The 22,385-nt window shown below is 52.7% G+C and overlaps 1 protein-coding gene across 1 annotated transcript; it reads right to left on the reverse strand.

Annotated features, from left to right (window-relative positions):
- Positions 1 to 2,474: 2,474 nt before the first annotated feature.
- Positions 2,475 to 11,704, reverse strand: APCDD1L (APC down-regulated 1 like). The gene is given in 4 exon segments (XM_035025673.1): positions 2,475 to 3,164; positions 3,166 to 3,243; positions 7,945 to 8,497; positions 11,356 to 11,704. Coding segments are annotated over 4 exon segments (1,479 nt in total). The 5' UTR covers positions 11,514 to 11,704.
- Positions 11,705 to 22,385: the final 10,681 nt, after the last annotated feature.

The following is a 22,385-nucleotide window of genomic DNA, read 5'->3' on the forward strand; positions in this document are numbered from 1 at the left end:
GAAGGACACCGCAAGCCAGATGCTCAGCTCTCGGGGTCTGGGGCCCAGCTGCTGGTGACCTTGGGCAAAGCCCGTTCTCCTCTCTGAGCCGTGAGCATCCTCACGAGCAGAGTCACACCCCTCACCTCCCGTGTTGTATCCCCCCCCCACCGCCACCCTGGAAGGGATGCTGTGCCTGTATGTGCCTGTGGCCTCGTCACAGGTCTTGGTGTGAGGAGTAGCTGGGATCGTAAACATAGGTTTCCTCGACTGTATTTACTGAGTGCGTGCAGGCAGCGCTGGACGAGATGGCGGAGACTGACTCAGTCCTTCCCTGTTCCACGGAGCTTACGGTTATGGTAGAGGAGGCAGAGAATAAACATGAACGAATGAGGTCATCTCTGACGGTGAGCAGTAAGCACTACAAGGTAGAGACTGCATGACGGAACGGGTGGGGATAGACAGAAGGACAGAAGGGGAAGGGAGGCTGCCTTTTGGGGTTGCTGATGGTCGGCCTCCCTAAGCAGGTGACATCTGGTCTGAGACTTGAAAAGGCCACGCTTCTGAGGATCATGGGGAATAGAAGCAGCAGTGACGCATGCAAAGGTCCTGAGGTAGGAACCAGTTTGTTGCGATCAAGAGCCAGAAGGAAGGGCGGTGCGGCCGGGTGTGGGGAGGCATTGCTGGACATTGCAGACGTCACTGACCCAGGAGTGGGGATTTTATTCTGAGTGCATTGGAAGCTCCTAGAGAATTTGTAACAGGGCAGGGCAGTCGCCTGAACCGAAGGGGCGTCGCAGAGAGCCGGGGTTAACCTCCACTGGTTTTATTCTCTTTCGCACATTCCCTGGAAGACACTTCACTTCCTTTCTTTAGAACCGTAATCCCCTTGGTTGACTTTAATAACCAGCAAGAACATTTTTCAGGCTGTTTAATTTTATTAAAAGATTCAAATTTGATGACAAATGGTGTCATGGTTGCCTCGAGCTTCGGATACAAGACTTGCTCAGCCATGGACACATTATCGCCACCCACCCTCATCCCCACCAGGCAGCGCACCCCCCACCCCGATGCAGTCTGAGACCGTAAATAATCTAATTATTTTTTGTACTTTGGTAAATATGCCAGGAACACTCATAGCTCTCAGACCTACAGAGAATATTAACTTGGTGGGTCTTTTTTCTTTTTAAGAACAATGGGTAGATAACTTAGAACAATCTCGGTGGGCTGATGGAACCCCACACAATCTAACAGAGGACAAGGGCTTCCCTCTGAAAGCCTCATTAGCCTTACAGACAATGGTTCAAGATCAGTGATAAGAGCCAGAGATAGGGATCGGGCGGAGGAAGGACGGGACGAATCATAGGCACAGAGTCCTGGAAACCCTTGAGCCCACCAGGATGCCAGTCAATTTCGCAGTGTACAGACGAGGCCTCGGGAACACGGGCAGGGTCCCTGCAGAGGCACAGCCTGTCCCCACCAGATGACAGCCCCCTCTGAGCAGGGGAGGACATCGGCACATTAGCATCCGGGCGAGCAGGCCACCTCCCCCTCGAGATGTTGCCGTGTAGCCTGGTGACCCCGACCTCTCTCTAGGACGGCCCCAAAGACACATTCGGAGGTCTCTCTCCCTCCTTGTCAGTTGAGTGCAGAGAATCTTGAAAACAGAGGACGCCTGCACAGGGCTAATTACAGAGCATCTTAGTGTCACTGCTATCATTAGTACTAATTACTTTCCAAAGGCTGGAAATGCAGTGCTCCTCCACAGACCTGCCCCCAGCAGCCAGCCGGGTGTGGGCGAGCGGGGCGCTCTTGTGGGCTCTGGCGGAGCGGCTTCCTTCGCATCCTGGCCTGGGAGGGCCGGATTCGTCCGCGTGCGGTGTTGACAGCTCGAGGCCTGACTCGCAGACGCACCGGCAAGTGCAGACAAATGCCAGCAGTGAAAACTCAAGAAAGCTGAGCTGCCCCCGAAGAGACGAGACCTCCTCCAGAAAGCTGCCAAGTACCGAAGGCCCCAAGCAGCATCTTTAATTCATGGCCCTGGTTTGAGTTTTATTGCTAAATGCAAATTAATAATCTTTAAACAACACTCCACAGGCTTGGCAGAGTGGTGGCGGCGGCATCCCCGTGCAGAACCTCGCTCCCACGCCACAAAACGCCAAGGACGGGGCGGGAGAAGGGGCCACTGCCCAGGAAAACCAGGAGCGAGCATTTAGAGCCATGCAGCCCTTGACATTGCCGCGCCCAGGTTCACGGTCAACACTCGGGTTGGACTGCTGGCCGTGGTGCAGGCCTGGTGGGTGCTGTCGGACTTGGGCACTGAGCCCCTGGGACCCAGGCTGGCGGATGTCAGCAGGGCCGAGGAACGATCCACAGCAGAGCAGAGGGAAGAAGGGGCCCTTCTCGCAGATGCCTCACAAACCTCCAGTCTGTGCCCAGAGGGAGGCCCCCGGGCGAGGGTCCCCGAGGGGCGGCCTAGAGCTCAGAGACCAATTTCATAACCGCTTGAGGAAGGCCAGCCCTAGAGCTAGGGGCAGCACGGGGAGAGGGGCCGCTGGAGGACATGGCCCCCCACCACTGAGGGGCTTCCGTGGAGGCTTGTGCAGCGGGGGCCCAGAGACTCCCTCAGCCGCTCCGCCACAGAGCACCAGGGGTGCTTGGTAGGATGTGGGACGCTTCTCCGGGGTGTCGGGACTTGACCCGTCCGTGGGCCTTTGTCCAATGAAGAGCAGGCTTTGCCCGAGGGGGTCTAGCTCCATCTTGAAAAGCTCGTACTCCACGTGGGGGAGCCTGATGCCCAGCGGCAGGCACCCATTGGTGGCTGTGACGTCCCGCTCGGTTCCCAGGGACCAGGCCCCCGGGCCCCCGCAGCTGCTGGGTTCGGAGAAGTTGAGCATGGCTGTGGTGACCTGGTCCATGGGAGTCACTCGGGCCTGCGTGACCTGAAACACCAGTTCGGTGCCGCCGAGGACCTTGCTAGAGGGCGTGCCCCTGGTGTAGCGGCCGGCTGCATAGACCGTGAAGGTGGGCTGGCGGCAGGCGGGGTCTGAGAAGTGGTGGTAATATCCTTCCCAGGAGCGGTTGTGCCCGTAGAAGGTGAAGAGCCTGGTGAGGAACAGCACGGCGGGGCGCACCTCGCACCCGGGGCTGACCCACCGGCCACCCAGGCGCAGGGGCAGGGCCACCTGGGGGGGGCAGCACGGGCGGGTGGTGCTCGTCGGAGCGAGCAATGAGGCTGCACGCTGGGCAGGGGCGGGCATGGTGCTGGCAGAGGACAAACAGAAACAGAACAGAGATTGTCCGAGGGGGAGGAGGAGTCAGGGTGCGGCCGGGAATGGGGCTATGCGGGGTCCCGCCCGTGGGTCACTCCCTGCCTCCCGCCCCAACGGCCACTTTGCTCTTGTCGGATCTCAGTAAGCTCCTCCCTCTTCTGGGCCTCTGCACCTGCTGTCCCTCTACCTGGAAATCCCCCCACATGTGGCCTGGCAGGCTCCTTCTAGTCTGAGTCTCAGCTCAGCGAGGCCTTAGCGAGAACTCTCCAGATCATAGACCTGCCACTTCCTACGTCCTCTTCTCTCCCCGCCTCCCCGTCGCTGGATGGTAGGCTCCTGAAGCCGGGAGGCCCCGGTAGCTACTCCATCCATCCCCAGGGCCTGGCACGGTGCCTGGCACGGCAGCCACACATTGATGGAGTGAATGGTTGGATGGATGTAGGAGAGATGCCCTGGGGTTTGGAAGGGGCACCCGTCCTGCTTGGTCCTGGGATTTGACCATTCCAGTTTATTGCCCTTCCGCTGGCCCACTGGGACTCCCCCCGCCCTCCAGCCCTCACGTTTAGGAGCCTCCTAAGCGCCGGGCGTTGTGCTCAGCCCTGCTCCGGCCAGTGTTACATGTCCTGGCAGAAGATGCTGGACCTCAGTGAGCCTGGCGGCCTGCCACGGTCTCCAGCCTGGAAGTGGTAGAGACGGGCTAGAACGTGCCATCTGGAGCCTCTTCCCCATCCCTACCATACTGAAAGCTTCACTGTCCTCACAGTGGTGCCATCCCCACCTTGGGGTGGAGAAGAGAGGCTCCTGTAGCTTCAAGAACCTCTGCAAGGGAGGGTGAGCCTCGTTCCCTCACTGCCTTGGAACGTGCATGTGTTGACAGGGACGGAGGCCCATTAAAATACTCCTGCCCGTGGAACCCCACCACTTAGAGCCTGCGCTGAGGAGATGGTGGGAAAGAGATGTAGCACAAAGATGTTCATTGTAGGGTTATTTATAAGAGGGGAAACCAGCCACCCTCCAGTGGTCCGCTACGGCCTCGGCCCTCAGTTGTCCCAGGCTGTGCATTGGCTTTGCTCTCTCGTTGGCCTTATTACAGTTGGCCCTGCTTTCCAGAGGCACAGAGCTGGGCTCTCAGTAAAACACATCAACGGGGCACAGGGGCCAAACCACAGTGTGTGGGAGAAGTCAGTCTGCATTTTGGAGGGAAAAAGCTCAGCGGAGGCCAAACAGGAACCAGATAGAGACATCTTGGTGTGGGTTTTTTGTTTTTGGGGGTTTTTTTGTGTTTGTTTTGTTTTGTGTTGTGTTTTGAAAGGGAGCTGTTGCCCAGAATTTAGTCCAGAGCATCACTCTGAAAGGTAAATGTCCTGGGAACAATCACTTGTCAAAGCAAGGTTGATGTGGGCCATTTCAGAAAGAAACCTCAGGCCGGGGGTGCAGGCAGGACGGGCAAGGGAAAAGAAGGGTATTTGGAGAGGCTGGTTGGGAAATCAGTTCCATTTTTTTTTTTTTTCCTGCAAAAAACAAAAGATTCCCACAGATTGCTGTTGGGTGAGTTTTATGCCAAACAAGTGGCTTTCGGGAGTTTTTGTCTAGAAAGAAACTATTGGATGATTAAGAAACAGTTTGGCTTTTTTCTTTTTCAGATTGCCACATTTTCAGCTCTTGTTATTTGTGTCTGTGATGAACCTAAACTTGACTTGATTTCCATAATACGGAAGATTATATTATTTTTGGTTTGGGGGGATTTTTGACGCGAGGACAGAGGCCTCGAAGGCACTTTGAAATGCTAGTAAATGGCTGCAGGAGTGTGATGGGAAGAAATGAGCAGGCTGGGTAGTTAGCTGGAGTGCCGGTAATTGGAAGGCTGGCTGATAAGAGTGTAATTTAGGCATTTTAACGCACATTCCGACTGGTGTCGTACTGATGCCTGTTGGTAGAGCAGAACGCATTACATCAAAATAACACCAGGGCTGTCCTCCCCGACTCCACCCCCCCCCCGCACAAGAGAGATCTTCTGCAGGCAGGACATTTGAGATACTGGTTGGTAATTCGGGGCAAGTGCATTTCTGCGTAACAGAAACAAATTGAGAGCTAGTGAGCCTTTCAGGTGAGAGATGAGAGAGAACAGGCATCTCTTCCTCCAATGTGTTCGAAGGGGATGGAAGATGAAAACCCTTTCTGGCATCATTCTGCAGAGGTCTGGAGATGCACGGGTTAATAAACAAGGCCCCAGCCAGCAGAATTCACACTTGTGCAGGAGCCAAACTCTTACTGGTTCAAACCTGTTACATAAAGTTATTTCTCAAACAGCACATAACAGTTTCTAATTAACCCCCAGAGGTGACACCAGGCTTAGATGATTTTGGTCGAGTGTTGGCTGATTGATTAGGATTCTACATCCAGGCAATGAATTTGGGGATCAAATTGGTTTTAAATTAACTTCTAAAAATGTTCGTGTTTACCATCTGGTTTGGGTCATGGGCAAGGCTTGGACCCCAGAGAACATAAGGTAACGACTAATTCGTTACTTGGGGGTTTATCTGCAGCATTTTCTTCTTTGAAATTCTGTCTGTCTCTTTCTTTTTTTTTTCCCGGGGAGGGGGCAGTTGCTGAGCAGATATTTAATTTAATGTCTGTGCATCTGGCACTGTTCATCTATGCACACATTCCCGCTCTGCTTCTCGATCACGGGGCAGGTTGCTTTGGCCGCGCTGGCTGGTCAGGCAGCAGGAGGGCAGGGGTCTGCGGCCCCAGAGCCCTGGGGAGACATGAAAATTGTTATCCGCGGCACCCCGGGGGTCCGTCCTTTCTGTGTTCAGAGCAGTTTGCCCTCCTAATGAGGTGGTGGGCGCCGGTAATCACCCCGCTGCCGGTGCCTTCTCCTAAGTAGGATTAACGTCAGACCAGCCTAGAACATTGCCTGCCAAAAAGGGAATGATTTTGAGGTCATGAAAAGAACTCGGGCTGATTTTCTGATTATGAGAACTTCTTGTGCTTCTTCTCTGCTCCCCAGATCCTGGGTTGGGAGGAGGGGGTGGGAGAGGAGAAGAGGGCAGCGGGGCTCATCCCTAGTGCCCTTCTTTGGGGTCCTAACGAGCAGCTGCTCCCAGATGTGAGAAGTTGCCCATCTGGTTTAGTGAATGCTGAGTACCCAGTAGGCACTCAGTACATGCTGATGACGTGAGGGTCGCCGAAGGGCTCACTTGATGGGCTCCTGAACTCATGCATCCAGTCTGTTCGTTCTCACTTTTGAAGAATATTCCTTGGGTACTTAGTCGAGACATTCTTCACATGGCATCCTACCTTGACTTCAGTTTCAATAAACCCTAACTGATAAAAGTTAACTTTTCTTGTAATTGCCAGTGTAGGCAACAAACCTCTGTAACTTCTGGAACCTCTGACTTTGTTGCCTGTCTCCTAGTAACAGTGTTACAGATACTGGGAACATGTTTGCACTCAATTAGGGAGAATAAAGGCTTCATAGTCCTAGTGTTCCTGGGTCACAAATTAATGCTTTAAGACTTGGGTAAGCAGTTTTAATTGAATTGGTTTCTGTTTAAATTCTATGTGTTTTATTTTATGCTCCTACAGACATTTTTCTGGGGGTGGGGGGTGGTCCCGAGGCTTCACCAGCCGCCCCGGAGAAGTCCCAAGCCTCTCCGCCGTGTGGGCCAGGCGCTGCACTACTTGCCAAGAGTACATCACACAAATGAATCGCAGATCTTTCTGCCTGTGTGCTCATCAGGCAGGGAAGGGCTACCAGATCTCCCCCGAGTGGGGGGCGGTGTGTTTGTGACCGCTTAATTTAAAATCGAGGTTAAGCACCTCAAGTGAAATTCACATTGGAGTTGGGGTGGAGGAAGTAAATCTCCCTTTATAGGGCAGCCTCCTGCCCCGAGGGCAGTCCATGGGTCATCTGGGAGCCTGTTGGAAATGCAGAGTCCCAGGTCCCACCCCAGACCCACAGGACCTGCCCCTGCATTCTCAGAAGATGCCCAGGTGATGGCATCTTGAGAGCAGAGTCTGAGGAGTGCTGCTCTCCCCAGCATTCGTGTGAAGGGGTACACTCAACATCTCTGGCTCCAGACAATAGAGAGGGCCACACGGAGCTTTTGGGGGAAACTTCCATAGGCTCTGTGGCCGTCCAGCAGAGCCCTGGAGGAGGGCTGACCTCTCCCTTGTTCATTCACTAACATTTATTTGCCCCGACTCTGCCAGACCCTGGGCCGTGAGTGGGAACCCAGGAGAGAACGGGGCCCCGCCCTTGCAGAGAGTCTTCTTCTAGGGGAGAAGGTAGCAACTAACAAACGAACCATGCAGCCCAGGGAAGCTGAGTGCTGGAAAATGTGCAGAGTGGGGATTGGAGGGAACAATCTGAGAGATCTGAGAACTGAGAGAGACCTGCCCATGCCCAGGTGCCTAGCAGGGGCAGAAGGGAGGAACCCTGTGGGGCCCACAAGAAGGATGTCAGGAGGATCAGACACAGACAAGCTGAGCAGTGGTTCCTTTGGAAAAAGCCAGCCCTGTAAAGACCTGAGAAAAGATGTCTCAAGCAGAGGGAACAGCATGTGCAAATGTCCTGAGGTAAGCAGGCCAGCCTGGGGATGCAGAGAGGGTCCTAGGCAGGGACCAGACCATAGAGGGCCTACTGGGCTGGGGCTCAGAGCTCGCCCTCCCAGGGCCCCAGACTCACCAGGGCACTCTGCAGCGGGCGCTGGTAGCCCGTGGGCCGGTAATGCCGCCTCTCCACTTGGTCGGTGTGGATGTCCCCCAGGTATAGCTCCTCCACTAGCCGGGGCCCCGCCTGGGGCTGCAGCTGCAGGTGGCGCTGCATGCGGACCAGGCTGAGCTCATGCATGGTGAAGCCCAGGGCTTCTGTGCAGTCCCGCCTGGCCCGGGCGCTCAGCAGCTCATACAGTGCCCCGGGCAACCAGGCCCGGGCTGGGGGCAGCCGCTGGGCACAGTCCCGGCCTGCCCAGGTCTGGTTGAGGCTCCTGGTGACATCGAGCAGGGCATGGCGGCTGTGAAAGACGATGCCCACCTTGTGCAGGTGGTAGTCGGCCTCAGTGGCACCTCGGGTGACCCAGGAGGCCCGGCGCAGGCGGACCTTGCCCTTGATGAGCAGGGAGTGGGCAGGCTCCCGGCAGAAGGGGTCCCTGTAGTAGAACTGGTAGGCTCGGAAGAGGCGGTTGGGGTAGAAGGTGTAGGAGCGGGCGAGGAACTCGGGTCCTGGGCGCACCTCACAGCTGTCAGAGAGAGACAGAGAGAGAGAGAAAGATGCGGGTTGGGCAGAGCAGGGAGAACCTGCACGGTGAGCCCCTCTCCCTCTGTCCTGGGCTCCTGCTCCCATAGCCTCTATTTTAGACCTCGGCCCCTACAGCCTCAGTTTCCCTGAGTGGTTTCAGCCCCACCCTTGAGGCCAAGGGCCATCCACTTGCTTCGTGGCCTCCACAAAAGCCTTCTTCTACTTCCTGCAATCCTAATTGCTTCTTCAGACAACATCCTCCCTCGTGGCGCAGGTCCTCATACCTGTGAGTACCTATTGGCCCAGGAAATACACAGACTGTGTAGCAGAGGACCTGGGTTCAGATCCCATTCCTGTCCCTCAGCAGCTGTGGATACTGCCCAGCTCCTTCCTCTGTGACACGGGGACATCAGACCCACAGTCAGGGTTTCCCGGAAGCGCGAGGCACAGTGTCCAGGAGGTGCTTAGGAAACAGAGGCTCCTTTGCACCATTTGGGGAGCTCCATGCCATGAGCTCGAGGAGGCAGTGGCCTCCCTGTTCTCTCCCCCATGGATCCCTGGCACCTGGCCCAGAGCCTGGCACCCAGCGGACCCTCCCCAGGGCCTCACTGAGGGAATCATGGTTGATGGGCAGTTACAACCAGTCTCCCCTTCACTAGGTTGACTTCCCTGACCAAGTTTCATTCGTGCCTGTGACAGCTTGTTGATCTAAGCCAGGGGTCACCAAACTTTTTCTGTAAAGGGTCAGATAATAAGTATTTTTGTTTTGGTGGGCCAGGTGGTCTCTAGAGCTAAAGCAGCCAGAGACAATAAGTAAATGCGGTGGGGTGGGGCATGATTGTGTGCCAATAAGACTTTATTTAAAAAAAACAGGTGGTGGGCTGGACCTGGCCCCCAGGATGGCTTCTGCTGGTGGTGGAGAAAGCACAGCCTGGGGTTGAGCACAAAGGGAACCTGAATGACTCCTAGACCCACGGCCGCAGCCTGGATTGGGGGCAGGGGAGCCTCTGAGACTGCATCGAGGGTGCAGACGGGGTGGATGTTGGGTGAGTTCCAGGGGGAAACAGAGCAGGTGGGGCCCACTTCACTCGCTGCTGTGAACACGCACCCCCGTTTCTGTTACCTTCTCAGTAGTTTTCATAGCAAGGCTGATGGAGCAGAGGAAACGTGTTCTTACCCAGCACGAAAACAGTTCCCTTTTCTTTTCTTTCAATCTTTCTGATTATGTTAAGGAGAAAGTCTCTGTTGGAGCTAACGTGTCTTTAACGCCAACCTCCCTTTTCTCCCAGAGAAAACAGACTCAGGACCTGAGGCAGGCAAAGAATCTAGCGAGAATTTAATTATGTTGTTTTGTTTTCATTGACTTTCTTTTTACAGTTACCTCCTATTTATGGCAGGTGGCTCTGCTCTCCCTATCCAGGGTGATATTACGCTTCCTTTAAAAATAATTATAGTACGCTGTAAATGTGTGCAGTTTACTGTATACCAATTATACCTCAATAAAGCTGGAAAAATAAATGAATATATTTAGGTAAACAAAAGCAAGCTGGTTTAAAGAAAAATGGTAAGGAAATGCCAGTACAGGAGGTTGTTGAAGACGGAGAGGGGTGACTTATACACCTTAGGGTGGGCTAAAGTCCTGTCCTCACCTGCATCTTGGACAGGGCTGGGGGAGAGAGATTTGGCTAATGGGACGCAGCAGGCCACAGTGGACAACCTCAGTGGTTCCCAGACTCTGGATCGTTCCCTGCATTGCCTCCAGGAAGCAGCAAATCCTGTCTGGAGAGCATGAAGAGGAACTTTCTAGGAAGAAAGTTCTAGAAGTTTCTAGAAGAACTGTCCTGGAATGCTGTTGTCTCAGGGCAGAAGCAGACTGCACCCAGTTCTGACCTTCCCCACAGCCCAGTTCTGTCTTGGGGTGACCCACACCAATGGCACCTGGATCTTACCTGGACTGTGCAGTCAGGGTGGGGGCAGAGCCTGGGAACGCATCCAAAGTGGCTTTACAGAGCTCATGTCCCCTCCCTCCACCCAGAGTGCGAAAAGATGTTTGGCAGTTGAGTTTCTCCCTGACCCCAGGAGGTGCACGGAGGACGTGGAGAGGCCAGTCCCTGACCCCAGAACAGGACTGGCCCCAAGGGGATGGCGGGGGAGGAAAGGATGTACTAGGTGTGGAGGAGGCCACTGCCTCCCTTCTCCCTCACCCAGGAGGGAGGACTCAGACAGCTCTTGTAGATTTTATGCCCCATGGATGAGGGTTAGAGCACAAAGCCCATTACCGCAGAGCAGCAAACAGGACCTCTGAAATGTCAGGCAAGCCTGTCTGGTTAGGAAGAGAATTCGATGGACAAGCAAGACACCTGGGTCCTCTTTGGCCTGCCACGTCCTGCCTCAGGACCTTTGCACCAGCCTCTCCAGAGGAGCTCTTCCCCTGGCTGACTCTTCTTTCAGCTCTCAACTGAATGTTACCACCTCTGAGAAGCCCCCACCCCAGTCACTGACTATCACATCCTTGGTTCTGTGTCCTTCATGGCAGAGCTTAGCACCATCTCAATTTACAACACTTACTTCTGTGTTCGCATGTCTGGTTCCTGTCCCCACAGTGGTTCGCCCATGCCTGGTGGGCACTCAGTAAGTATTGTATCCTGGGTGCTCAGCATGTTGCACACACGGATTTCATCCATGGCCGCGTGCGGCTGGGGCATGTCCTGCCTGCCAGGCTGTGGAGGGGGGCCGGCAAAGCCACGTGTTGGGCAGGTAGCGGGCCTCCTGGACAACTGGATGAATTGTGCCGTGTGGACGCTGAGGCTCGGAGAGGGTGAAGTCTCCCTGCCCGGGGGCCTGTGATCAGGGTCTTACCTGGTGGAGACCCAGGGCCCATCGAGGCGTGGGGGCAGCAGTGCAGCGATGGGCGCTCTGTTGGGCAGGGGCTGTTGGCAGCGGGGTTCCCAGTGTACGCGGCTACCCCCGGCAGTCCCAGTCGCCTCTGCAGTGCGGGCTGCAAAGCAGACAGACATGAGTGAGTGATCCTGACGCACTCCAGAAACTGCCCGCCGGGCCTGCCCTCCCAGCCCATCCTGGGCCACGGCAGGGTCAGGGAGCCAGCCAGAGTCTGCCTCTACCTCCACCTTGGCCCCTCCCTGGGGCGCCAGGCTCTACCTTAGCCACACCCAAGTCAGGGTGCCTCGATCAGCATCTGGACTCATCATCTCCTGGATCTCAGACATGACCCCCATGGAATACCAGCCTCCTGGAGGGAGTGGCCCTGGGCTCCTGAGCTAGAAAGCCTCCAAGAATTACTGGGCCATGCCAGACTCCCAGAGGGTCAGACCTTCCGAAGACTCACCTGCCGTGGCCAGGCACTGCCTCACGTGGTGGCTGAAGGACTGCATTCCAGGACAAGGGGCCCTCTAGACTCAGAATGAGGTGCTGGGGCAGTCCCCCCCCCCCCGCCCCCGCCATGCACCGAAGAGCCCAGGTCCTCCTTGACTTCTGCCCTATGGAACAGGCCAGAACTGCTACCTGCTTCTGGAGGCCACTCACGTAATGGTCCCTCCTTGGTACCAGGCCCGCGTGCTGTCTGTCTGCACACCACGGGCCCCAGGCCATCACCCGCCACATAGTGGTGCCCAGGAAATGTGTGGTGGGTACTGAGGCTGATGCACACAGCTGACGGTGGGGCGGGGGAGGAATCGGAGGCTCGCGGAGGATGGCTGCGAGCAGCAGGGGCCTCAGGCCCTCCTGAGTGACCCCCACATGTGCTCATCTTATGGAGACAAGCCAGGCTTGGCCTTGGGACTGTGCTCAATCTCTTCTACTTGCTATCCCAAGGCGAGAGCACCAGGGTCTTCAGCTGCTAAAGGGCAGCGATTTCCCCAGAAACTGTCATTTCCACTCAGAGGCTTGGGCTTGACATAACCCAGATGGCGGGATGTGTGGGAAGCTTGGCGGCGAGCAAGGTCCAAATATTACAGCAACGGGCTGTGTTCAGGGGCGGCCGGCCTTGACCCGCTGGCTGGCCCCCGCAGCAGGCTTTCCAAAGGCACTTCCTCCCACCGAGCCTGTGGGCCAAGTGTTCGGGGGCTGGCCTGGGGACACAGGCCCTGAGGGGCAGGGGCAGGGGCCCAGGAAGGCTTGTGGGCCGCGTGGAGAAGCAAATGAAAGGCACACTCTGCCCCCTTCTCCACCGCACACCACACCTTCCTGGTGCCACTGGAGAAGGCCTGGGGAAGCCTGAGGTCCCCACACTGTCCCTTGGCAGCTGTCTAATGGGGCGTGTGGCCCCCAAACGTGCCGCACCCCAGCAGCATCTCAGGAAAATGAGGCAGGTAGATCCCTCACTTCCTGGAGGCCTGGGGTCTCATGTGGAGACTCTTGGGGTCTCCGAGACCCGCAGAAAAAGCTCAGGTGCAGCCTACCACAGCCATGATGGCAGGCATGGTTTCTGTTAACCGTGTCCCACGGGTTTTAGTGGCTGCCTGATGATCTTTGCGACAACCCTCGGAGACAGGCGTGAGCATTAGCTTCCTCTCAGGGCCAGAGAGACAGGCTGGGTGAGCTGGGCTTTGCTCGCAGGCAGGCACGTGCTGCCCAGATGTGACAAAGGACAAAGCCCAGGTGGTCAGACTGGCCCGATGTTTCCACCGTTGGCCTCCTTCCATCACAGCAAGGGGTAGGTGCTGTTTTCAAGACTTGGGGGGATGAATTTGCTGAATGAATGAAGGAATGAATGAATGAGCAAGCATGTGAAAATGCCGGCACTGGGTCCTTGCTATATTCCTGGTGTGTCCCACCTGGTTTTAACCAGCCAAATAGGAGAAATGAAAACCCCCTCCCAGCCAGCTGGGGCTGACCTGGCCCCACACGGACACGTGGCCACTCGGGCCGCCCGAGGGCTCTCAGTGCTACCCTTCAGGGTGGTGCACAGCAAGGGGAGTCTGGAAAAAGAAGCTTATGGGTAGTTCTGTAGTAACTTGGGCACATCTCATTTCTGGAGGACCAGAAGCAGGATGTTATGGCGTGTGGGCGGGCACTGAAATTGGGCCAAATGGCTAGCATGGCCCTATCAGGGATCCTGAGCCAGGGCACACCTCCGAGTCAGCATCTGGAACCTTCTCGTGCTCCAGCAAGCACCCTCGTCGGGAGACACAGGGTCCCCTGGACTCAGTTCTGCAGGTTAATGTGAACATTACCAGAGTCAAGGAAACCTACCTGGACGTGTTGATTTGGAGAAGCAGAGGGAAGCAAAGGACCAAAGGGGTCAGTGTCACTTGAAAATTGAGCTTGTGTCTCAGAGCAAAATAGCAAACGGGCCCTGAAAATTATATTGACATTGTCTCCACGAAGCTCTGTTTCTTGAGGAAATGTTTTCTGTTGAAAAGAAAACAGGCCCTTTCCCCCCGTACTCGCTGAAGGCACCGAGAAGAGATGGTGCCTAGATGTTACATTTGGTTGTGAATCCTCGGACAGCATGTTCCTGCTGAGTGTGTTTTAGTTTGTCTTGTTTTTCGATGATTTAATGAAGTCAGGAGACTACACGAAGTCTCTCTGTATTCAGAACAAGACACACACCAAACACAAAACACAACTGGAGACCTTCTTTGTGGAAATACCAGAGCAGAGCCTACCATCGCCTCTTGGCCGTTTGCAGAGCTTCGATGTAAAGGTTGCAAAAATTAAATCAACCAGTTACAAATGAATCCGGGCAAGTTGTTCTGTTGTAGCTTTTGAGGTAGCTTTTTGATTTTTTTCTTTCTCTCCCCTCTTCCTGCCCCCCCCCCGCCCCGCCCCTGAAAAGTCTTAGCTAAAGGAACATCTGAAAGCAGATGGTGCTGTGGGCCAATTGCACAACTTTTCACAGGAACCTGTTAGACTGAGTTCAATGCATGGGCCAAATTGATTTTTATCAACCATGGATTTTTAATTAACAGCAGTGTCCACTTACCGCCATCCATTATTTACTGTTTACCCACTAATTAAAAATTATGCTGCTTTTGCACTCATAAGAGCAGGGACATTTGAAATTAGATAGCATCGTTCAAATTACCTGCAGAATTACATCCAGAGTGCCCAATTGCTCAGACCAAGCTTCTGGGGTTTAAAATATGATCTGCTCCAACCTTTACATGTTACCGTGAGTCAGAATGCCAGAAACAGCCTACACAGGCCCACACCGTATGGAGCCTGCCTGGGATCTTAAGGGGGAAGGATGCTTGCTTTACTCTGCCGAGCACTTGGCTGAGATCGTCTGCATTTTGGTGGCGAGTCCTTCTAGCAATCCCAGAGGGAGCAGCCTGTCCGTGCATCCCACGTGCCCGTCATATCTGTGGACCAGCTGGGGTGATCTGCATAACCACCCAGTGCATAGGTTTTGTCCATGCCCCCATTCTGCAGACGAGGAAACAGGTTCAGAGAGGTGGAGTCACTTCCCCAGGCAGATGCTTCTTACCCAATTAAAAAATAAAATTTTGGTGAAATGCACCTAACATACAACTCATCATTTTATCTGTTGTAAAGCGTACAAGTAAAATTCAGCAGCATTTAGACCATTCCTCATGCTGTGCAGCCATTACCACTGTCTGGTTCCAGAATATTCTTATCACCCCAAAAGGAGGCCCTGTACGCATCAGTGGTCACTCTCCATTCTCTCCTCTCAAAGCCCGGCAACCACTAATCTGCTTTCTGTCTCCATGGATTTGCCTATTCTGGGTATTTCCTAGAAATGGCATTAAAAATAGGTGCCCTCCTCTTATCTAGCCTTCAGAGCACTTCTGTGCGGTGGACATGGTGATCCTCATTTTAGAGATGAAAATGTAGGCTCAGAAAGGTTCACACCCAGCTCCACAATGAGTCTTTTCTTCAAAGATCACGACAAGAATGGGCCTGAATGAAAAGGGGAGGAGGTGGAGAAAAGACCTGGGGTTTGTAGCCAGAGAAGCATCAGGTCTTCGGAGATCTTTCTTTTGGAGGCAAAGAGTAACAGAAAAGCAGTCATCTTTCCTATCCTAACTGGCTTGTACTGCGGGCCCGGGAGGGGTGCCAGGTGATTCGGGTGCGGCGGCAAGCACTTATCCCGGTGCTTAGGCACTGATTTTAGAGGGTGTTAAAAGCAGCCATGGTTAATGTAGCAAACTGGTGCTGTGTGGTCCGCATTGCCGAGGTCGAGACTGCATTTTAAAAGGGGGGCTGATCTGTGCTTGATTTGAAAATATTAAGGAGTGCTTTAAGTGAATAACCTTTAATAAGTAAATGCATAAGTGACTCATGGATAGCCCGAGGGAGGTGCACAGAATGAAGGGGGGCAGGCGTGAGGTTAACCCATCACTGCACCTCAACAATGCAGAAGGACAGTGGCTGTGTGTCCTAGAGCAGCTGTTTGAAAAGACCACAGACGGGGTGACCTAAACAACGCAACTTCATTCTATCCGAGCCGGCAGGCCAGAAGTCTGCAGTCAAGGTGTGGGCAGGGCCGTGCTCTCCTGAGGCCACAGGGGAGGAGCCTTCCGGCGTCTTCCGGCTTCTGGTGGCTCCAGCCATTCTTTGGCTTGTAGATGCATCGCTCCAGTTTCTGCCTCCACCTACACATGGACTTCTTTTCTGTCTTTCCAGCGTCGTCATCCGCCACATCCCACCATATTTCTCTATGGGGTGCTCCTAGGGAAGAACAAGGAGGAAACTTTCCTGCCTCAGGGCCGTTGCACACGCTGTTCCTTAGCCAGAGCTCTCTTCCCTCTGCTTTGTGCTGAGTTCTCCCTCTGTACTGAGGTCTAAGGATAAATGGCAACTCCAGGCAGGTTGATGCCGAACACCCCCTTCTGCTATTTTCTGCTCCCTTTTTGTTCTGTGTAGCACTCATTGCAGCGGACAATTAATTACCTGCTTTCTTTTGTTCACTTTTATTTCTTGGCTTTTCCATTTGAAATGATTTCAGACTTACAAATATGTTGCAAAAGCAATAGAAAGTTCTAGCATACCCTTCATCTAGTTCCCCAAATGCTACTGTCACCCACAGACATAGTACTTGATCAAAACCAGGACATTGACATCCATACAGTGTTACTAACTAATCTACAAACCTTAGGCAGGTTGCACCGACTGCCCCATCAGTGTCCCTTTTTGGTGTAGGATCCAATTCAGGATCACACATCACATTTATTTTCCACGTCTCTCATCTCCTTTAAGAACTTCCTTGGTCTTTGTCTTTCACAACCTTGACACCTTTTGAAGAGTACTGGCTGGTATTTTGTAGTGTGTTCCTCAATTTGGGCTTGTCTGAGGTTTCTTCATGATTTAATTCAGCTTATGGAGTTCTGGTAAGAATGCCATAGAGGTGATGTTGTGTGACTCTCAGTACATGGTGTCCCTTTGTCCCAATACTGGTGATGTTCACTTTGATTACTTGCTTCAGGAGGTGACTGCCAGGTTTCTCCACTTTTAAATTACTACTTTTTTCTTTGTAATTAATAATTATCTTATGGGGATAGACTTAGATAATGTAAATGGCTTGTTTTTCATTATACTTTCCCCCCACTAATTTTGGCATCTATTGATGACCATTGATGATTCTTGCCTACAACAGTTATTACTGCAATGTTTTCCAAATGGGCATTCCCTAGTTCCATCATCCCTTCTGAATTTACTGATTGGAACTGTGCTGTAAGGAAGCATGGTCTCTTCTCCCATTTATCTCTTTATTTAATTGTTATTTGTATTAGTATGAACCCAGATATGTTTATTTTATAGGTTACAATCCATTGCTATCATCTATTCATTTTGTTGCTGAATTGTCCCTGATTTGGTCCTGAGGAGATCCTTCAACTTAGCTCTTGTGTATCTTTCTACATGACCTTGTCATTTTTGTGAGCACATTCTCATTTTCTGGTGCTGGAAGATCTTCCAGGCTCATTTTGTACTTTCCCTGCCTTTGCCCTGGAATCAACATTTCTTCAAGGAGGCCTGGTTCCTTTTTTCTGGAGGATGGTGTTTAGAAACCAAGATCTGGGTGCTAGGTGTGCTCACTGCTGCTGGGGTGTTCCTCTAGGTTCGTCAGTTTTTCCTTCCTTCCTTCCTTCCTTCCTTCCTTCCTTCCTTTCCTTCCTTCTTCTTTCTTCCTTCCTTCTTCCTTCTTCTTCTTTCTTTCCTTTCTTTTCTCTTCTGTCTCTCTCTCCTTCCTTCTTCTTTCTTCCTTCCTTCTTCCTTCTTTCTCTTTCTTTCTTTCTCTTTCTTTCTCTTTTGTCTCTCTCTCCTTCCTTCCTTCCCTTTCCTCTCTCTCCATTTCTTTCTTTCTTTTCTTTTTTTCTTTCTTTCCCTTTCCTCCTTTCTTCCTTCCTGTCTCTTACTGTGTTCCCCACTAGTCTGCCTGCTCATGAGGACAGGTCTTTATCTCTCTTGCTTACTGCTAATTCTTCAGCATGTAGCATGATGCCTGATGGATGCTCAATTCATATTTGTTGTCAAGCCACCAAAGCACTTAGAACAATGCCTGTTCATAGTAAGTGGTCAATAAATGCTAGCTATAATTGCTCCTGTAGTTGAATGAATGAATAAATGACTTGTGAACCATAAGACTGATGCACATGAGCTCCTTGTTGACACTTCTCCCACCCTTTGGGGTTTCCCCTCCTAAAAATCAGCTAGTGATCTCCATTACATATGTGGCTATTCAAGTTAGGCTTGAATTGAAACAGAGAAAGAGAAGGCTTATAGTTCTTGGTATCACTAACAATCTGGCTAAGGGTGAAAGGATAGTAGGTAAGGGAGTTCCCAGCAGGCTGGGGATCTTGGATGATCCATGCAAGTAGAGAGGAAAGAGAAGTAGGTGGAGATTTAAGTGTGAGCATCAAATCCTGCTGAGAGCTTTGAGGACAGGCTGGATCCAGCAACAGAACCTGATGCCAGGTGCTTTGCTTGAAAGCCTTTGTGTAGGAACCCATCCCAGCCAAACCAGGACCCTGATGTGGTTGCACACCCCAGGGAAGGCTCCACCTAGCTCATGGCGCTGTTCAATAGAAACAGAATGGGAGTCACAAATGTGAGCCATGCATGTGATTTTACATTTTCTAGTAGCCACATTAAAACAGCTAGAAAGTAACAGGTGAAATTAATGTTAATGATATTTTACTCAGCCCCAAATATTATGTTTTAATATGTAGTAAATATGAAAACTATTTATATGCTTTTTTTTTTTTTCATAAAAGGCTTGGAAATCACGTGTATATTTACAGTCTTAACACAACTCAGTTTAGACTGGCTGCGTTTCAGGGGCTCGGGAGTCCCATGTGGCCGGTGGCCGCCATCCTGGACAGCCTAGCTCTGGCTCAAGCATGGAGTGTAGGTGTCACATTTTGTTGTATTGGAGGTTTTCAAGCTGGTTTCTGAAGACCACTGGCAGCTTTGGGGGGAGACCCAGTGAGTGGAGCTCTAGCCCCCACCCCCGGCTTTAGCCCAAGTAGCCCCCTGGTTTATATAGTGGGATGCTGATTAAGATCTGCTTTGAAAAAAAAAAGTGTTCTCTTGCTTAAAAAAAAAAAAGTCTGAAATCCTCTGGTTTATTTCAAAATCCTCAGCTTGAGGTAATTCACCTAGAATGTTTGGACTTGGAAGCTTATGCACATTTTAAATAAAAATCCCCGCCCCAAGAAAGAATCTCCCTTGATTAGAGGTGGCCGCCTTTTACGAATTGAGACGTGCTGGCGGGCAATGGTACTCGCCGGTTGCTTGGCCAACAAGCTTCGGAAACCGGCTGTGGAAATGGCAGCCGTCACTGTGTTGCTACAGCAAAAGATGTGCTTTCCAATGAAGTCGTTGCACGAAAGGCACGCAGAGTTTCCATTTAAACTCCCCCGAGAAGGTTACAGATTGTCATGCTATGACAGTACCAGCAAATCGCAGAAATATGAAGACAAACTCTGAATCCTAAGGAGCCAAACTGCCCCTCTGGTGTGGATGGCTGGTCTTCAGATCCCTCATATGTCCCTCATTTGGCCATAATTGAAACTCATCATCCATCTAATCCGAGGCCTTTGTGTTCAAGGCCGAGCGGTGGGGGCGGGGGGAGAGATGGGCTTTGCGTTGTTGGAAACCTCAGAGATGGTGCGTGCTAGAAAAAGTACACTCTGCTGTCCATTCCCTGCAGCGTCCTGGACTTTGAAGCATGCCCTCCTTTGCTGGCTGAGCTCGGAGGGTGGGAAGTCGCCCCGAGGAATTCTGGAGGGACTGGGTGCCTGGAGAAGCAGATTCCCAGCCGGCGGGAAGGAGGAGGGCATCAGAGTCAGATGTCAGTGTGTTGAAAGGCTAGTGAAGGGCAGAGCTTGGTTTGTCCCTGTTTACCCAGTTCTCCACGAAAAGTCCCAGGTCGGGCCGGACCACGGACGGGGTAGGTGAAAAAGGTGGGCCTCACTTGGTGCTACCTGGAGGAGGTGGTTGCTTTATGTTTGTGTTTCCAAAACTGAAAACATTTCGTAATGGAGAGCGGCCGGTCACGCAGACATCCCCCCACAGTGTTGAGCATTTCCTGCGGAGGGAAAAGGAAATGTACAGCTCCTGGGATGGGAAAGGAACGGAGCGGGGGCTTTGGGAGACGACGAGTCTGCCCCACCAGGCCTGGCTCATCAGCCAGTGTTTTTTGTGTGTTTGTTTAGGAATGTTCCAGTACACAAACGGTTCACCTCAAAACTCTCCCTCAGCCCCATGGTAATGCTAATTACTCCTCGTTCTGGCTGGGGCTTCCACCCAGATGAAAACTGGGAAAGCCCAGCCAAAGCCCAGCTGTTTCCAAATAGCCAAGGCATTAGGGTGATTGATGGAAGTTTTTGCCTTTTCACCCAGATGTTCTGGTGTCTTGGAGACAAGGCCTCGTCAGCTCGACTCTAGCGCCTGTGTTCCCAGATCTGCACGTTGGCCCCTCAATGTTCATAATTTATGCCAAATCCAGTCAGTGCTGTCCAATGAGATCAGCCGTTCTGACCCGTGCTTTGAGGAGGGGGTGAGGGGCATGGGGCGGGGGGCTCGGAAGGATGGAGCGTGGGCTTCCTGGGGGCTTCTGCGTGTGCCCAGGCCGATCATCCTGGTGTCTGTAATAAGGGTGTAGTTCCAAGTCAGTATTTGTTCGATAGAGCGTGTGTCTAGAAGTCTCCCTTGTTCGCCCTCTTGGCAGAAGACTGAAGCTTTCATTGTTCTACAGAACAGGAATTTGGTAAGATAATCACAAGGTTTTGACACATTCAATAAGAAAGAAGACGTGTGTGTCATCGCGGTGAAGACTGGAAAAAAGCAAAGGAAAAGGGATCTTCGGGCCGTCCCTTGAGGAGCTTAGCTCTTCATGGGGCCTTGGGAGCTGGTTCTCCACCAGCTCTTCCCCGGAGGGGCCAAGAAAGTTCTTGTCCCACGGAAACGTTAGGTCTTGAAGAGAGGAGGACGGAGGTTGGTGGTTTCTGTTGAGCGTCTTTGGGCCTGAGAACTGCCCGGAGATGTCGGGGGTCACGGGGAGCAACCCGGGCCTTGGGGGAAGTACACCACTTGCCGGGCTGTTCACGGGAGTCTCCACAAGGGGGCCCTCTTGAGCTTTGGTTGGGGCGGTTGGGCGCCCCGTGTGAGACCGGGCACCGCCTCCTCCAGGGTCGGCCTCCAGCCCGGGGCCACCGAGGCTCCCTCGTCCGCCCTGACCTGACGTCGGTGAAGAGCGAGCCCATGGAAGCCCAGCTCCGGGCCCCATGCTTTCTCCCACGGGGCATCGTTTCTGCGCCCACCGAGAACGTATTTGGAGACTGAAGGACACGGGTAATGGGGTCACCTAGCCTTGCCTCGTTTCAAAGAAGTTTGCAGCCCGGAACAAAGACTCCAATGCGAACCACAAGAAGGAGCATCTAGGACGCTTCATAAACAATGAAACAAAACATCCTGGCTCCTTGAGCCTTTCCCTAAAGACACAGATGGGGGAGGGGAGGCCTTTGGGTCAGCGGCGACAGGAAGCGCGGAGATGTTAAAATGCAGGAAAATTATTGTAATTTCGCAAATCAATTTTTCTTGCATTGTGTTGAGATTAAGTTCGTGGTCTCTTCCATACATTGAAAATAACGAATTTCCCTAGAGAGCAATTTTGTGGGAAAACCTACAACATGTTTCGAAAAACCCATTTTGTTAGGAGTTACCAGATTTTATTTTAAGAGAAATGGTAATATTTAATTATGGCATTATTTTACCGTCTAGAAAATTAATGTGCTTTCAGAGTTTCAGGAGAAAGGCCTGCTGTGAGGCCGAACCCTATTTTTAAATTACCATACAAATAGAATCCCAAAGACGCAAATATTGGCTTAAGTGTTGCAGACGAGGTCCAGGAAAATGCGTTGGTTCCTAAATGTTAAATAAACAGGCTTGTAATTCTTGCCTTCCCCTGCGACCCCCGGGCCAGGGCAGTCTCACGCCGGGGAGGTACACATGGCTCACGGCGGGGATGCAGTAGGTGCGCTGGGGACGGCCACCGCCGATTTGTCATCCGTGTCCTGTGACCGTCCCGGGAATGAGCCCACATTTCTGTAAAGCTCTAGAGTCTGCAAAGCCCGCATTTACTTCTCCGCTCGGTCGTGCTAACAAGCCTTTGGGGGTGGGAACCGTCATCGCCCCATCTCACAGATGGGAAAACAGAGGCACAGGGAAAGGAGAGTCTGAGAGTGTCACATCCAGGTCAGTGGGTGGAAAGGCCCAAACTCCAGACCAGGTCCGCTACCTGTACATTCTGGCTTCCTTCCACCCCCACGCAGCCCCTGGTCCTTGCTCGCCATTTATTGAGCATCTGCTGTGTGCCTGCCCCCCCCCTTCCCCCCTCCTCTGGTGGCAAAGATGCTTCTACGACGGCTCAGGGTCTGATATTCCGAGCCAGGGCAATCGATAGA

This window comes from Mirounga leonina, unplaced genomic scaffold, assembly GCF_011800145.1.
Source record: "Mirounga leonina isolate KUSES-001 unplaced genomic scaffold, KU_Mleo_1.0 Mir_195, whole genome shotgun sequence".
Taxonomy (NCBI): Eukaryota; Metazoa; Chordata; class Mammalia; order Carnivora; family Phocidae; genus Mirounga; species Mirounga leonina.